The 18,380-nt window shown below is 43.8% G+C and overlaps 2 protein-coding genes across 4 annotated transcripts in view; both read right to left on the reverse strand.

Moving 5' to 3' along the window:
* RASSF8 (Ras association domain family member 8) overlaps positions 1 to 18,380 on the reverse strand; it is a 90,880-nt gene that overhangs the window by 12,808 nt on the left and 59,692 nt on the right. For all 3 annotated transcript variants that reach the window (XM_039357524.1, XM_039357523.1, XM_039357525.1), the window contains exon 2: positions 1,005 to 1,206. In XM_039357524.1, the coding sequence (XP_039213458.1) occupies positions 1,005 to 1,107 (103 nt within the window). In that variant the 5' untranslated portion in view covers positions 1,108 to 1,206. The remainder of the gene's footprint in view (positions 1 to 1,004; positions 1,207 to 18,380) is intronic.
* LOC120314435 (histone H2A-beta, sperm-like) lies at positions 9,876 to 11,182 on the reverse strand. Its single transcript, XM_039357526.1, has one exon. The coding sequence runs from the start codon at positions 10,404 to 10,406 to the stop codon at positions 9,957 to 9,959; it is 450 nt and encodes a 149-aa protein (XP_039213460.1). The 5' UTR covers positions 10,407 to 11,182; the 3' UTR covers positions 9,876 to 9,956.

Raw genomic sequence — 18,380 nt, forward strand, 5'->3', positions numbered from 1 at the left:
CTCTGTAGTGACTTAGAAGCAGGGCTTTTCAAGATCAAAACGGTTCAAATTCAAAATATTTTATATATCCCATTGAGCTCGAGGACTGATCTAAGAGCGGTTGTCCAATTTAAAAGGGAAATCGAATTGGAGGCGGGATAACATGTTCTGTCTCTTGGAACATCTCCATGAGGGCTGGGAAGCATACAGTGATGTCCATCAACCACATCTGATCTGTAACGGTTACTCTCCTCTGTGTAAACAATTATCCTTATTGTACTTGAGTCATGATCTGAAACCTCGCTAACTTTAGAAGAGAATATTGGCAGCTCAGGGTTGAACTGTGGGGGTCCTTGGTGCTCTTTGAGCTTGGTGGTCTTCTTACAGACGTTTCATGACCCAACTAGGGAACATCATCAGTGCTAGAAGGGAGAGGAGTTTGCTTAGAGATTTGAACTGTGGGGTCCTTGGGGCTCTCTGAGCTTGGTGGTTTTCTTGCAGATGTTTCATGACCCAACTAGGAAACATCATCAGTGTTAGAAGGGAGGGGGGTTAGCAGGGAAGAGGAGGAGGAAGAAGAAGAGGAGGAGGAGAAAAAAGAAGAGGAGGAGGGGGGACGGAGGAGGAGGTGGTGGTTCTTGGTATTTCTAAGGATGGTGGTTTTCTTGCAGACGTTTCATGACCCAACTAGGTAACATCATCAGTTAAGACAGGGGTAGGCAACCTGAGACAGGGGTAGGCAACCTGACTCGTGGACTTCAGCTCCCAGAATTCCTGAGCCAGCCATGCTGAGGGGACAGGGAGAGGTTTCCAAGCTGAGCCATGCTGGCTGAGGAATTCTGGGAGTTGAAGTCCACCAGTCATAAAAGAGCCAAGGTTGCCTACCTCTGAGTTAGGATGATGTAGAGTACAGTGTACACTGATCATGTTGCCAGTTTGGTCAGGACAGATCCAATGATCCAACCGAATTAATGATAACCTCTTCCCACTCACCTCCTCCATAAATATCAGGACTGCATACTCACCTATAGCCTGGGCAAGGGCTATAACGACTTCCTGACAAGTTGTAACTTCTGTGACTCCACAAACAATCCTTTGGACTCCGTCGACCCACACCTTCAGCTCCATGGTCTGCAGATCACTTGTTGGCCATGCATATAGTCCTCAAGGTATCAGGTCATGTTTACAGCTATGTCTGGTAGTGCCAACATGCTGGGCAATTATTATCTGGAAAATATGGAGAGGGAGGGGGGTGTTAAAGGGCTATAATTTAAATTATGTCCAAGAAACTAATTGCAGGATTTTTAAGGCCCAAAGAGTTTTCTCCCACATACAATTTTATGCTTTTAAAAATTGCGAGCCCAATCTTTCGGTTGCTAAGTGAAACATTGGGTGGGTTTTGCCCCACTTTATGACCTTTCTTCTGACAGCCATTAAGTGAATCGCTACAGATGTTAAGTTAACAACACGGGTTGTTAAGTGAATCTGGCTTCTCCATTTGACTTTGCTTGCAGGAAAGTCGCAAAACAAGATCACGTGACCCGGGGGACACTGCAACCGTCGTAAATATGAGTCAGTTGCCAAGCGTCTGAATTTTGATCGTGCGACCACGGGGATGATGAAATGGTTGTAAGTGTGAAAAATGGTCATTTTTTTCAGTGCTGTTGTAACTTTGAACAGTTGCTAAATGGACTGTTGTAAGTTGAGGACTATCTGTATTTTAAAAGACCACACATTCCACCAGAGCACACTGGATCCATTACTAGCTTTTTTTTTAAAAAAAATGGGTTGAGCTGACATTCCACTTACTCAAAATTTGAGAAACCAACATCGCTTTAAAATTAGGATATATGTCGTAACGTGTTCCACATTAAAAGTAGCCCTTCCTGTAGCTTTAGATACTTTTTTTTTCCTATCTGAGTTCAGATTGTAGACAAAGATTGTTATTACAAAGAAAATTGCTAGAAATTAGCTCTCTTGGCATAGGATTTTATTATTGCAGTGGTGGTTATAATAGAACCGTCATTAGCACTTGGATAAAGCTTTAACTATAGTGCAGATAAGTAAAAACAGCAACAGAGCTTTCTAGGTGTTGTAAGTCTTGATGTAACGTATTAGCAGTGTATTTAGAAAGGCAAAGTCTTGATGTAACATATTACTGTGTTTTCATGAAAATAAGACCAGATCTTATATTAAATTTTTCGCTCCAAAAGACGTCTTAGGGCTTATTTTCCGGTTAGGGCTTATATTCAGGGAAATACGGTACTAAATGTGTCCCTCTCACTGATAATCTTAACTGGGGCTTATTTTAGGGGTGGGGCTTATATTATAAGCATCTTGAAAAAAATCAGGCTAAGGCAGGGATAGGCAACCTTGGCTCTTTTATGACTTGTGGACTTCAACTCCCAGAATTCCTGAGCCAGCCACGCTGAGGGGAAAGGGAAACGTTTCCAAGCTGAGCCATGCTGGCTCAGGAATTCTGGGAGTTGAAATCCACGAGTCACGAAGGGGCCAAAGTTTCCCCCATGCTGGCTCAGGAATTCTGGGAGTTGAAGTCCACAAGTCATAAAGCAGCCTAGGCCTAGGTCAGGGGTAGGCAATCTTAGCTCTTTTATGACTCGTGGACTTCAACTCCCAGAATTCCTGAGCCAGCCATGCTGAGGGGAAAGAGAGAGGTTTCCAAGCTGAGCCATGCTGGCTCAGGGATTCTGGGAGTTGAAATCCATGAGTCATAAAAGAGCCACGGTTGCCTACCCCTGGTCTAGGGCTTATTTTCCAGTTGGATCTTATTTTCGGGGAAACACGGTAGCAACATACAGGTAGTCCTCGACTTACGATCACCACAGAGCCCCATATTTCTGTTGCTAAGCAAGACAGTTTTAAGTGAATTTTGCCCCATTTTACGACCTTTCTTGCAATGGTTGTTAAGTGAATCACTGCAGTTGTTAATTTAGCAACACGGCTGTTGAGTGAACCTGGCTTCCCCACTGACTTTGCTTGTCAGGTCGCAAAAGGGGATCACGTGACCCCGGGACAGTGCGACCGTCATAAATAGGAGTCAGTTTTGCCAAGTGTCTGAATTCTGAACACGCAACTATGGGGATGCTGCCATGGGCGTTAAGTGTGAAAAATGGCCATAAATCACTTTTTTCAGTACCGCTGTTACTTCAAACGGTCACTAAACAAACAATTGCTAAGTCAAGGACTGCCTATATTTAGAAAGGTGACAATTCTAAGTTAATTTAACTGACCTTACAAATACTAGGAGTAATTTCAGTGATGTCAACAAGCATTCAAGGCAAAAGTCAATGGAAAAGCAGAGCTGCCAGTGTCTCTCATGCTACTGTAAAACCCAGAGAGTGATAATGCAGAAAACTGATGGTGCCATTCGGTTATCACAAGCTCAAGACAGCGCCCTGCTCGTTGTACAGATTTATATTTTTACCCTTTTTTCTTCCAAGTAACGAGGACAGCAGCAACAGGAACACCAACACAAGTCCTCAAGAGACTTTGATCAGCCAACAACACAGGGAAATGTCAAAAGTTTGGCACCTGAGGATTTTTATTCAGCGCTATTCCAGACTAGAAACATTTAAAATATGGGCCTTAAAATTTCAACTGCAGGGACTTAAGATTCAAAACAGGGTTTACAAGCAGTGACCATCATCATCAGTGGTGGTAGAAGATGTAAGTAAATAGCACTACCTCTCAGTCCCCAAGAATCAAGAATGACACACGTAGTTACTTCTCATTTGTGTCTTTATTGTTGTTCACCTATAGACAGAATCTTGCCAGACTAAAGCAATGATCTGCATTACTATAGATATAAGTGATGAACTGCTATGGAGGAGTCATCCTAACCCAGTGAACGCCAATCAACTCCAGTGCTTTATTTGCTTAAATAGACAGAGTCTCGCCAAATTAAAGCTATAACTTTGTAAGCTACTAAATAGATCCTGAGATATTCTAGGATGGTGGACCCCAACCTTTTGGCCGCTAGGGACCAGTTCCGTGGAGATTGGTTTGTCTGTGAATCAGAAAGGGTATAGTTTTGCTGCTGCCTTCATCTCTCAGTTTCTGCATGCCGTGGATCGCTGCCGGTCCATGGTCTAGGGATTGGGGACCACTGTTCTAGGTTATGACACTCTTCCTTCGTTTCTCCATCCAGCTTGAGACTGCATAGATTCTTAATCCGGGTCTCTTTCTGGGAAAACTCTGAGTTGGCAAAATCTTCCTCCTCTGCTGCTGCAGGTGCACAATCCATTACACTTAAGCCTGATTTACAGTTGTCCGCAACTGCCCATAGCACTGAAAAAAATCGACTTATGACCGTGTTTCACACCTACGATCCTTGCAGCAATCCCCAGGGTCACCTGATCAAAATTCAGATGCTTGGCAACTGTCTCCTATTTATGACGGTCACAGTGTCCTGGGGTCACGTGATCGATCCCCTTTTGTGACTTCCTGACATGCAAAGTCAGTGGGGGAAGCCTGACTCACTTAACAACCATTGTTACTACACTAAGAATCACAGTGATTCATTTAACAACGGTGGCAAGGAAGGTCATAAATTGTGGCAAAACTCAACCAATGTTTCGCTTAGCCACAGAAATTTTGGGGTCAATTGTGATCGTTAAGTCGAGGAATAGCTGTACAGAGAGGTTGGTATCCTGGCCCAATCCACCCCCTAAGACAGGGGTAGGCAACCTTGGCTCTTGTATGACTTGTGGACTTCAACTCCCAGAATTCCTGAGCCAGTCAGGGGAAAGTGAGGGGAAAGAGGGAGGTTTCCTAGTTGAGCCATGCTGGCTCAGGAATTCTGGGAGTTGAAGTCCACCAGTCATAAAAGAGCCAAGGTTGCCTACCCCTGCCCCAAGACCTTTTGGTTAAATCTAAAATAGCTCTTTGGGTACCAGCCACAAATTAGCTTTTTTAGAAATACATTTTAGCAACAGGAATTCAATTTCTGGATGGCAACGACTCATCCCCTAATAAGTGTCTGTCTGCATATGTCATAGGATGGTGCCTGATTTAAAAGATAATAAAGTCTGACAATGGGGTGACTCATGTCAGATGTTTCTACTGGTGATGAAAATGGCAGGCTGCATTATTTTCTGCTAGTTTGAGTACTCTTTATTCCTTTTGCAAAGGGCTCTTGGAAAGAAGACAAGCGAATCTATATTTATTCTTTTATTCAAACGATTGTGGGAACACATTTCTTAATCAAAAGAAAAAAAAACAGATCATAATCTATTACGTAATTCATTTATTAATCCATGCAGTGTATATGCCACTTATTCTCTAAATTTTAGAAAGGTTAAGTTCCAGCTTGCAAGCAATAAAACCATAAGAATGCATCAAAACATCTACATATCCTCTCTAGTCCTTGTTGCGTACACACACACAAACACACACATACAAAACCACAACGGCGAAGAAAATTGAAAGAACAAACAGGCATTGATATTTCATCATGGACGTACTCTTGTGGTATACATAGCTTTGCAATTTTGTCTACTGCAACCTGGTCCTGCACAAAAAAAGCAATTTTTATACTTGTTCCTGCTTTAGTGACCTATTTTGCTTCCAAGTGAGCAGGGGAAAAAACCCCATGCATTTCTGTTACTCAATTCATTTACAGGTAGTGTCTGACTTATGACTGCAATTGAGCTCCAAAATTTCTGTTGCTAAGTGTGACATTTGTTAAGTGAGTTTTGCCCCATCTTTTTGCCATAGTTGTTAAGGGGAATCACTGCAGTTAGTGACATGGTTGTTGAATTTAATCTTTGCTTGTAGGAAGGTCTCAAAAACTGATCACATGACCCTGGGAGACGGCAACCGTCCTAAGTACATCCCAGTTGCCAAGCCTCTGAATTCTGATCATTTCTGACCAGGGGGATGCTGCAATAGCTGCAAGTGTGAAAAGCGATCACAAGTCCCTTTTTTCAATGCCATTGTAACTTTGACTGTTCACTAAATCACTGTTATACGTCATGAGCTATCTGTGTTAAACAAATATCATTTTAAGCTGTAGGAAAAGGAAAATGTTGGTGACATAAAGCAGATTCAGCACTAGACTCCTGTAGGAGATTTACCCCATCATTGAAACCCGTTATCCACAGCCCTAATTCACACATGCTGCGTCTTTCTGTGCAAAAATAAGTGTTATATTATATGCACTAACCTAGGGGTAGGCAACCTTGGCTCTTTTATGACTCATGGACTTCAACTCCCAGAATTCCTGAGCCAGCATGGCTCAGCTTGGAAACCTCTCTCTTTCCCCTCAGCGTTGCTGGCTCGGGAATTCTGGGAGTTGAAGTCCACGAGTCATAAAGCGGCCTAGGCCGGGGTAGGCAACCTTGGCTCTTTTATGACTTGTGGACTTCAACTCCCAGAATTCCTAAGCCAACATGGCTCAGCTTGGAAACCTCTCCCTTTCCCCTCAGCACGGCTGGCTCAGGAATTCTGGGAGTTGAAGTCCACAGTCATGAAGGGGCCAAGGTTGCCTACCCCTGACCTCGGCTTACGACCAATCACTTAGTGACTGTTTGAAGTTACAATGGTACTGAAGAACGTGACTTAGGATCGTTTCTCACACTTACAACCGTTGCAGCATCCCGGTGGTCACGTGATCAAAATTCAGATGCTTGGAAACTAACTCACAGTTACGATGGTCAAAGTGTCCTGGGATCACATGATCCCCTTTGGCGACCTTCTGACAAGCAAAATCAATGAGGAAGCCAGATTCACTTAACCACCATGTGACTAATTTAACAACTGGAGGGATTCACTTAACAACTGTTGCAAGGAAGGTCGTAAAGTGGGCAAAACTCATCTTAGCCAATGTTTCACTCAGCAACATAAAATTTGGGCTCAGTTGTGGTTTGTAAGTTGAGGACCACCTGTGGTATTATCAGCTCTTCCACGTAACTGATTTTTCGATGGATTCAAAAGTTGCACGGCTGGCGCGCTGATAACACGCCTACTTTGACAATCAAATGATTTCAAGAGAACGAGGGAAAAGATTAATGGAATAGGTGGTGCTCCATTTAATTCTATTCCTTCACATGCCACTTTTAGGCTTAAAGTCTTAGCAGCACCAAGGGTTTGAAGCCTTCCAGCTTAATCCAGGAAGAACAAGACATGGGTGGGGTGTGTGTGTGTTAAAATAAGGTTTCACCTTTGCAGGGCAACTGCAGAAGAATAGAAATAGAATAGAAATAAAATAGAAATAATACAAATAGAAATAGAAAAAGTAGAAATAGAAATAGAAATAAAATAGAACAGAACAGAATAGATATTGGAATATAGAATAGAATAGAGCAGTGATGGCGAACCTTTTAGAGACCGAGTGCCCAAACTGCAACCCAGAACCCACTTATGTATCGTCGGGTGCCGGGTGGGTGTGGCCAATTGGGTGGGTGTGGCTCATTGGGTGGGCGTGGCTGCGGTAGTAACGGCAGACTGGGTGAGACTAAAAAGTTCAATTAATCAATTCCAACTTTGCGAGATCTTTTTTCCCCCCGCCAGAAGTTGAAATTGATTGATTGATTGAACCTTTTTTTTATTTTGCACACGGCAGCGGTGGCCTAAAGGGAAAAGGTTTTATAAAACCCATCTGAAGGCCTAGGACTGGGGCGATGGCGCGTGTGCCCACAGAGAGGGCTCTGTGTGCCACCTGTGGCACGTGTGCCATAGGTTCGCCACCAGGGGAATAGAGTAGAGTAGAATAGATATTAGAATATAGAATAGAATAGAATAGAAATTGGACTATAGAATAGAATAGAATAATAACTTTATTGTCCCTTTGAATGTACACTAACCAGCATGCATTAAAATGAAATTTCATTGCATTCAGCTCTCAAAGGGTCACCCACCTCCGATATACACTACAGAAATATGACAAAAATAATTACAGAATTATGCATATACCTATATGAGAAACAACCCAGTCTAGTTCAGGTTATATATATATATATATATATATATATATATATATATATATATTGCTGCTAGAAGTACGAAGCCAAAAACACCAGCCTGAAGATGACGAATGGGACGTTGAAATGTCGCCAAGACACTTCCAATTTTACGTGGGAGAAAACCCGAATAACCAAAGACATACATACATATATATATGTATATATATGTATGTATGTGCATGGCAAAAAACAAATCTTGTGAGTTTACCACACGGATGGCAAAGGGAACAAAGCTATTACAGAACTGGATAGTCCTGCTAGAAATACTTCAAAATCTCTTCCCAGAGGGGAGCAACAGAAACAGACTGTAAAGTGTGTGTGTGGAGTCTCTAACGATGCTACGAGCTCTAAGCACATATGGGCGCTTATAAGCCGTGTCCTGAATAACGGGGAAGCGAGCTTCCAATGATCTTCTCGGCTATCCTCACCACTCTGTATGGCCTTTCTATCTGAGGCTCTGCCGCCACCAAACCAGACAGTGATGCAGTTTGTTAAAATGCTCTTAATCGTGCCTCTGTAAAAAGTGGCCAGGACACAAGGAGAAAGATAATGATGTGCTGAATTCTGAAGAACTGTGGCACAAATGGATGTTCTGAGCATAACTGACTCCAGAACGAAGCCAACGCAGGTTGGACCATTCAATGGAAGTTTTGAGTTTCTAAATGTCTAGGGAGATTCTCGGTCATCCAGGTCACGGTTGTCCCAAAGGTGCTTTTACAAAAGGCAAAGGGGGTTTGTTTGTTTGTTTTCCTTGAAGATGTTTTGCTTCTCATCCGAGAAGCTTCTTCAGTTCTGACCGAAAACTTCTAATTCAAAATAAAACGTCTTGGTACTTACTGCTCCTATGCACAATTCATCATGCAAGTGGGAGAAAACAACACACAGCCAAAGGATTTTGGTCATGATCCAAGTCTTGAAAAGTGGACTTCTCTCATTGCTGGAACTTATGGTATGTCTAAGGGCTGGATAAAACCACCAGGATTTGGTCCTTCAAACACGGCCATTATTTGCAGCTCAGGGTTGAACTGTGGGGTCTTTGGTGCTCTCTGAGCTTGGCTGTTTTCCTGCAAACGTTTCATTAGCCAACTAGGGAATGTCATCAGTGCTACAAGGAAGTGGGGGCTGAGGAATGAAGGAGGAGAAAGAGAAGAAGGAGGAAGAAGAAAGAAAGAAAGAAAAGGAGAAGAACCATGGGGTCCTTAGTACTCTCTGAGGTTCTTGGTTTTCTTGCGGACATTTCATGACCCAACCAGGTCACATCATCAGTGACAGAAAGGAGGGGAATTGCTATCTGCTTATATAATTCTACTTCCTTCTAGCCCTGATGATATGACCTAGTTGGGTTATGAAACGTCTGCAAGAAAACCACCAAGCTCAGAGCATCAAGGACCTCCCACAGTCTTTCTTTCTTTCTTTCTTTCTTTCTTTCTTTCTTTCTTTCTTTCTTTCTTTCTTTCTTTCTTTCTTTCTTTTTCTTTCTTTCTTTCTCTCTTTCTCCTTCTTCTTTTCTCCTCCTCCTCCTCCCTCCTAATCCCATTACCTTCTAGCCCTGATGATGTGACCTAGTTGGGTGATGAAACGTCTGCAAGAAAACCACCAAGCACCTCCCACAGTCTGTCTGTCTTTTTCTTTTTATAATCACAGAAAATCCTTTCATCAGCCTTCCTCTATTTCTTTCTTTCTTTCTTTTCTTTCTTTTTCTCTCTCTTTCTCCTTCTCCTTCTTTTCTCCTCCTCCTCCTTCCTCCTAATCCCATTCCCTTCTAGCCCTGATGATGTGACCTAGTTGGCTGATGAAACGTCTGCAAGAAAACCACCAAGCTCAGAGAGCACCAAGGTCCTCACCCTGAGGTAAAACACACAGCAAAGGGGGACTGTGTGGAAATAAAGACGTTCACACCACCATGAGCGCATCTTCAGAGCAGCTTTTTATTTCTGCGCCCTGTTGGATATTAAAGTTTTCACCCCATCTCTGGATCAATGGCACCACCTTCGTTTACGCAATAATGGCATCCGGAGCTCGTAGGCCCTTGCTCGATTTCTTCCCCTTTCTGGAAGAGGTAGCAGGTGAATTTCTCGGACAGTTCTTCTCCTGATTCAGAACCTCTCCAAACAGACACTGGAGTTCGGAATCGCCGCTGACCGCTTGCTGCAAATGGCCGGGAGCAATCCGACGCCGCTGGGCCCCTATCGCAATGTTTCCGGCAATGTCCACCAAATCGTACGTCAGGTACTGAAGCACCGCGGCCATGTAGACGGAGGATCCCGACCCTATGCGCTCGGCGTAATCTCCTTTCCGAAGGAATCGGTCAATCCGGCTGACTGGGAAGATCAACCCTGCCCGACAAGAACGGGAGGTTTTCGGCTTCCTCCTCCGCCCTCTTCTACAGGATGCTTCTGGTTCCAGATCGTCAAAGCTCTCGGAATCACATTGATCGTCAGACATGTTCTACTCCTGCTTGGCACCCCACCCTGAAGTCTTCCCCCACTGCGTGGTTTGCGACGGTTTTGTGCTTATCTTACTGCTCGGCGTTTCTTCTGCCGGTGGTCTTCCTTTGAGTTTGATTTTGCCCTTCTGCCCTCTTGTCTTCTTTTGATCTTCCCGCCTTTGGATTTTCCTGGCCTTCCAGGTTAAGCTATCATTTGGAGGGCTGGCAGGAGGGGAAAAAATCCACGCATCATTTACCAGGGCCCTTTTATGACGTCATTAAGGACTAGCAACAAGGGTGCCGATAGGCCAGAGCGCAGCAAATAGGATGCCCAGGGCATTGTTACCCAGGCTGAAGATAGACAGGCCCTGGCTGAAGAGATGGGAGTTGAAATCTCTCCTTTGTACTTCCTTTGCCTCTCCAACCATTTCTGATTTTGGAGAGGTCATGATTGGCAAACCCAGCAAGGTGCAAAAAAAGATCTGGGCAGTAAAACAAGCCAACGTGAAGTGTCCACCATATCGCATTTGGAGTCTGGTGCTTTGACACCCAGCAGCCAAAAAAAACCCCAATGCAATCTTAGGTTGCATTAACAGAGGGATAGACTCAAGGTCATGGGAAGCTCTAGCGCCGCTTTATAAAGCTTTAGTAAGACCACACCTGGAATACTGCCTCCAGTTTTGGTCACCTTATTACAAAAAGAGAAGTGGCGACTCTGGAAAGCGTGCAGAAAAGAGCAACAAAGATGATCACGGGGCTGAAGGCTAAAACATTTGAAGAACGGTTGCAGGAACTGGGTAGTGAAAAGAAGGACTAGGAACAACATGATAGCAGTCTTCCAATATTTGAGGGGCCACCTCAAAGAAGAGGGAGACAACATGTTCTCCAAAGCACCAGAAGGCAGGACAAGAAGCAACGGATGGAAACTAATCAAGCAGAGAAGCAACCTAGAACTAAGGAGAAATTTCCCGACAGTGAGAACAATTAACCAGTGGAACAGCCTGCCTCCAGAAGTGATGAATGCTCCAACACTGGAGGTTTTTAAGAAGAGACTGGACAGCCATTTGTCTGAAGTGGTATAGGGCAGGGGTGTCAAACTCAATTTCATTGAGGGCCGCTTTAGCATTGCGGTTGCCCTCAGGGGGCCGGGTGGATGCGACCTACTGTGTGGGTGTGACCTACTGGGTGGGCATGGCCAGCTCTACATCGTTCGTGTCAAGGGTGCCTGTGGGGGCCTGGGCAGGAGTGGGACAGATCTGAGGGTCTCTGGCCGAAGGGGGTGGGATCGGGGCAAGCGCCAAGGCATGGTCCATTTCTTCATTCCTCACAAAGGGTGACACCTCCCCACATGCACCCAGGGGGCGGGGCTGACACGGCAGGGGCTGGTTCCTCACTGTTTCCAGACGGCCTTGTGGAGCTAAGACTGAATGTGTTTCAGCATAGGTGGCCACCACAAAATTGTACATTGGCTCCCGTCTGGCCTGGGCCAGGGCCAAGGCAGCGGGGGGCCGTTCCCTCACTGTTTCCAGGATGGCTTCGCGGGCCACATGAAACCATTTTGCGGGCTGCATCTGGCCCCCGGGCCTTGTGTTTGACATGTCTGGTATAGGGTCTCCTGCTTGAGCAGGGGGTTGGACTAGAAGACCTCCAAGGTCCCTTCCAACTCTCTTATTCTCTAATACTCACTTGCAAAGTGAGAGTCATAGCTCAGAAGTATTCTAATCAAGCCCCTTGCCCAAGTCAGGACTCTTCAAACCACCCCAGCTGGTCTTTTTTTCTTACTAGACGTCCTTCACCGTTGTCAGTATCTCCACAAAATGTAAACTGGCCAAGGAAATGGAAAACTACAAACAGAGCATTTTAGACATCCCGAAATATGTCAAAGTTTTCGTGGAAGAATGGAAGTTTCAAAAGCAAAGGAAAACACACTGCAATACAAACACTCCATCTGCATTAAAGAAAAAAAAAATTACATGGTTATATTTCGTGAGCCAGATTTACAAATGAGGGCGGATTGTTAAACAAGGTTATTTATCCACAGTGTGTCATAACTCTTATGTATACATATAAAATGCAAAAAAAAAAAAAAAGGTTTTAAGATTTTACGCAGAAACCTGATGGAAAACATTTGTTCTGCATTTGGGATGTTTCTGTTCCAAAACGCTAATGAAAGCATCTGCTTTCCTTCAAAAAATAAAGTAATTTAACTCTTCTTTTGCTGAAGCCAAGCACTTATCTGCATTTTCTGCCAAAGTTATCCAAATCCAAATGCCGAAAGGGAAAGAAGGTTAATCTGAAAACGTGAAAGCAGGCTTCAACACACCGTCTTTCTTTATATAAAAACAGCTGGGTAATTATTGTTTAAATTTAGGTTTAATACAAATAAGGGGCACTCTATATAATCTTAATAGAATACAATAAATAAACAAACACAGGTTTTGGAAGGGAAATGGAAGAAATAAGCGATTAATTATGGCCTCTCTTCCTTCTCTGACCTTTTTTTTTCCAGTTGCAACAGCAACATTTTGTGTTTTACCATCTACTAAAGTTGCCTGCCTCACTTTCCCTTATGTCAGAAGAAGGAAAATGGGATTCCCCAGATGTTTCTGGACTACACCTCTCATTATCCCTAGCCATAGATTATGGGAATTGTAGCTGAGGACCTCAGGAGATCACATCTAATACTAATCTCCTAAATTAAAACAATGTATGGATTCAATGAAGGAGAAATTTGTAGCTCAGGGGCTTGGTTGTTTTCTTGCAGACATTTCATTACCCAACTAGGTAACATCATCAGTGTTACTAAGGAGTGAGGTTTGCTCTGTTTACATTCTAGTCGTTACTAGAATTCCACTAGAATATGAGCAAATCCTTTCCCCTAATACAGTGGTTCTCAACCTGTGGGTTGGGACCCCATTTGGGGTCGAACGACCATTTCACGGGGGTCGCCAAACAAGGCTGTCCGCCATTTTTTCCCCCCTTTTCCTTAGCTGTGCTACTCCCTTTTATGCTATTGGCTTTTGAAAGCCAATAGAATAGACTCTCTTGAATAGAGTCTAATTCTATTGGCTTTCAAAAGCCAATAGGAATTGTCCGGGCTGTCTCTGCCCTGCTGAGCCCGCCAAAAGTCCCATTCTGCAAACGGTGCTGCACCAGTTGAGTAGTCCTCGACTTACGACTGGTTGAGTAGTCCTCGACTTACGACCGGTTGGGGGTCACGGCATTAAAAAGGTTGAGAACCAATGCCCTAATAGCACTGATGATGTTACCTAGTTTGGGTAATGAAGCGTCTGCAAGAAAAGAGCCAGGCTCAGAGAGCACCAAGCACCAAGTCTCCTCTGCTCCTCTTCTCTGCAAGCCCCACTCCCTTCTAGCACTGATGATGTTACCTAGTTTGGATAGTGAAACATCTGCAAGAAAACAACCAAACTCACAGAGCACCAAGGACCCCTCAATGTATGGATTCCATGTTGCTCAGTTCCAGCACTTCAAACCATTGAACACGATTGCCAAATGGCTCAAGCTTTCCAGCCCAGGACAGAATAATGGAGTTGGAAGGGATCTTTAAGGTCTTCTAGTCCAACCCCCCTGTACAATTCCAGACAAATGGCCGTCCAGTCTCTTCTTAAAAACTTCCAGTATTGGAGCATTCACCACTTCTAGAAGCAGGTTGTTCCACTGGTTAATTGTTCTGTCAGGAAGTTTCTCCTTAGTTCTAGGTTGCTTCTCTCTTTGATGAGTTTCCATCCCTTGCTTCTTGTCCTTCAGGTGCTTTGGACAATAGCTTGACTCCCTCTTCTTTGGGGCAGCCCCTGAGATATTGGAACACTGCTATCATGTCACCCCTCATCCTTCTCTTCATTAAACTAGTTATACATACTAAAAAGCAGAGACATCACCCTGCCAACAAAAGTGCGTATAGTCCAGGCCATGGTTTTTCCAGTTGCAATGTATGGCTGTGAAAGTTGGACCATAAGAAAGGCTGAGCGCCAAAGAATTGTGGCCTTTGAACTATGGTGCTGGAGAAGACTCCTGCGAGTCCCTTGGACTGCAAGGCGTTCAAACCAGTCAGTCCTAGAAGAGATCAACCCCGACTGCTCTTTAGAAGGCCAGATCCTGAAGTTGAAACTCAAGTACTTTGGCCACCTAATGAGAAGGAAGGACTCACTGGAGAAGGGCCTAATGCTGGGAAATATTGAGGGCAATAGAAGAAGGGGACGACAGAGAATGAGATGGCTGGATGGAGTCACTGAAGCAGTAGGTGTGAACTTAAATGGACTCCAGAAGATGGTAGAGGACAGGAAGGCCTGGAGGAACGTTGTCCATGGGGTCGCGATGGGTCGGACACGACTTCGCAATTAACAACAACAACAACAACCCAATTCCAGCAACCGTCCCTTGTATGTTTTAGTCTCCAGTCCCCTGATCATCTTTGTTACTCTTCTCTGTACTTTTTCTAGAGTCTCAACATCTTGTTTATATTGTGGTGACCAAAACCGGATGCAGTATTCCAAGTGTGCAAATATGGACATTATACGCAAAGGTAAATTTCATTAACTGTGACCTATCGTCTAGCAAATGAACTCATATCATTACGAGAGATGATGCTGGGGAGAGTGTAAAACTATTTTGGTGAAAAGAGCTAAAATCTCCCTCAACAATGAAGGTACAGTACCTCTGTCTTTCAATCGGCCAGCAAACCACACTTTTTTTTTCCCTGAGGTGTGCAAGTATATGTAAAATTCTCCACCTAGTATTTGTTCTTGAGCAAAACTATGTTAGCAATGTCTAACCTAATTAATGCACAACGATCAGTCGCCTGCACAAAAATATTTTTTAACACATTAAAGCCAAAATTCGAATGGAGGTTCGAAACCAACCAGAAACTATGCTTGGACGTGGCAAAATGTGATCGCCCGACTAAGTGGTCAAGCGAAGCAGAGAAGAAACTTCTTTTTAAAAAATTAAAATCCAGCTAGGATACTTCATTAAATAAGATGGTGAAGGGTAAATTTTTAGCATTCACCATCTTGGGCTACCAAGCAGCACAAAAAGCAAGTTATGTGTCTCTAAAGTTGTCAAGAAATTTTTGATGTTTTGCAGGAATTCGGCAGTTCCTTTCTAAAAATAATGTGTTACCTGTTTTAGAGTATTTAGACCGCTTTTGATGTATTCCCTGAAACACCTTGAAATCTTGAGGTAGGCAACCTTGGCTCTTTTATGACTCGTGGACTTCAACTCCCAGAATTCCTGAGCCAGCCATGCTGAGGGGAAAGGGAGAGGTTTCCAAGCTGAGCCATGCTGGCTCAGGAATTCTGGGAGTTGAAGTCCATGAGTCATAAAAGAGCCAAGGTTGCCTACCCCTGCCCTAAATCATGGTAGGATTTGAACAATATCCTTAATCTCTACACACCAACAACGAACAGCAGAAGTTCGACTGGAGCAACACAAAAATCATCGGCCATGCTACCACCTGCCAAACTTGTAAGTCCATCGAAGCTTGGCACTCCACAAGCAATCCCATCAACATACACGTCAACCTACAACCAGCCTACAAACACCTCAGAATCCAAATCAACTGCACAGCTGACCAGAGACAGCACTGACTCCCAACAATCCATGCAATACCCCCCAACCATCACTTCACCCCTCCATGAGCCTCACCTGACATGACCTCCCCATCACAAGACTCTCAACTATGTGACCCACACCTGACCCTTCACAAAACCCATCACAAGACCCTCAACTGATGTGGCCCACACCTGACTCATCACAAGACCCTCACCTGATGTGACCCACACTTGACCCATTACAAGACCCATCACAAGACCCTCACCTGATGTGACCCACACTTGACCCATCACAAGACCCTCAACTGATATGACCCACACTTGACCCATCACAAGACCCTCACCTGATGTGACCCACACCTGACCCATCACAGGACCCTCAACTGATGTGACCCACATTTGAACTATCACAAGACCCATCACAAGACCCTCACCAGATCTGACCCATCACAAGACCCTCAACTGATGTGACCCACACTTGACCCATCACAAAACCCATCACAAGATCCTCAACTGATGTGACCCACACTTGACCCATCACAAGACCCTCATTTGACACACCCATACCTGACCCATCACAAGACCTACTGACCCCACAAAACCCTTATAAGAAGAAGAACAATGACACTGACATCTCCTAAATTCTGAAGATGTTACCTAGCCCGGTAACGAAATGTTCAAAAACCCACCCAGAAGCTCAGAGATCAAACCTTCATCCTCATATGTTTGGCATGCAAGCTGGTCAGTAAATTATTCGAACTAGCTTGGATAGAAATATATATCACCCAGAGTCTTCTTAACAAGATTTATGGAGCTGAAAGTGATACAGAGATATAAGGACGTCAACAGCTAAGCTGTTTCCGCTACAGTAGATTTATTCTTCTCGGATGTTTAAAGAGCAGCTTTTTAAAATAAGATTTTTTTTCCAGAAAGATTCAAAAAGGGGGTGTCTTTATGAATAATGGATGAGGCTATAAATATTTACATAAATATCTGCTGATTATTATTATTATTATTTTAATCAGCCTGAGAGCCAATCCTGACATCAAGCATGCTCAGAGGAAAAGCAACTCCTGGTTTATACTTGGGGCATAAAGTTTGAGAAATCTTTGTTCCTTCTGGTTCTTGGTACAAAAAAAAAAAAAAAAAACTCTCACAAAAGCTACAGAATCTATAAGAAGTGCACGGCAGGTTGTCCTCGACTTACAACAGTTCATTTGGTGACCGTCCAAAGTTGCCACCTCACTGAAAAAGCGACTTGTGACCGTTTTTCACACTTACGACCGTGGCAGCAATCCCGTGATCAAAATTCGAACGCTTAGCAACTGTTTCATACTTATGACGGCTGCAGGATCCTTTTTGCAACCTTCTGACAAGCAAAGTCAAGGGCAGTGATTCTCAACCTTTCTAATGCCGTGACCCCATAATACAGTTCCCCATGTTGTGGTGACCCCCAAGTGGGTGTGGCCACCAATAAGAGGGAGTAGGACAGCTAGGGAAAAGGGAAAAAAATGGCGGACATCATGGTTTGGTGACCCCCGTGAAATGGTCATTCGACTCCAAATGAGGTCCCGACCCACAGGTTGAGAACCACTGGTCAAGGGGGATTCACTTAACAACCATGTTACTGACTGCAATGACTCACTTAACAACTGTGGCAAGAAAGGTCGTAAAATGGGGCAAAACTCACTTAACCAATGTCTCACTTAGCCACAGAAATTTTGGGATCAATTGCGGCCGTATAAAGTCAAGGACTACCTGTGTACTTTGTTTGTGCACCCAGCATTTAAAAATCTAATCTTTTGTGATAGACGTTAAGAGATTCTAGAGTCTAAAGTCAGTTTTCTATTATGTACCGGGCTCATTTAGATCCTAATGGCTGTGAAAATAAAAACAAATACAATGAATATTTTCACTGTGATATATATTTTGTTTTCTCCCTACGTTCAAAAAATATGCTCTTTCTTAACTGAACACATTAGGAAGCAGAATGCAAACCAAATGTTTGTTGCAAAAGGTGAGACTAGGCACAAAATGCACGAGAAAATGAAACAAGATTAACTCTGGGACAGCCAGTTTTGAAGTATGCATTAGTGAAGAAAAGATTCTGGCAACAGGAAGAATCGCAGTTATCACATCACCTTCATTCGTGATTACAGTTCTGTTAAAATTAGAATAGTAGAAAAATACAATAGGAAGGGAGAGAGGGAGGGAGGGAGGGAGGGAGGGAGGAAAGACAAGTAGGGAGAGAGGGAGGGAGGAAGGAAAGAAGGAAGGAGACGGAGGGAAAGGAAGGACAGAAGGAAGGGAGGGTAAAGAGAAAGGGAAAAATAGAGGAAAAGAAAGAGAAAGAAGAAAACAGAAGGAGGGGAAAGAGGAAAAAGAGAAAAAAGAAAGGAGGGAGGGAGGAAGGAAAAAGAA

The sequence above is a fragment of the Crotalus tigris genome, unplaced genomic scaffold (assembly GCF_016545835.1).
Source record: "Crotalus tigris isolate CLP2741 ecotype Arizona unplaced genomic scaffold, ASM1654583v1 scf7180000018925.3142382, whole genome shotgun sequence".
In the NCBI taxonomy this organism is placed as follows: Eukaryota; Metazoa; Chordata; class Lepidosauria; order Squamata; family Viperidae; genus Crotalus; species Crotalus tigris.

Bases quoted from the DNA above. Each gene is read 5' to 3' on its own strand.
- LOC120314435 (XM_039357526.1), bottom strand. From the start codon at position 10,406: ATGTCTGACGATCAATGTGATTCCGAGAGCTTTGACGATCTGGAACCA.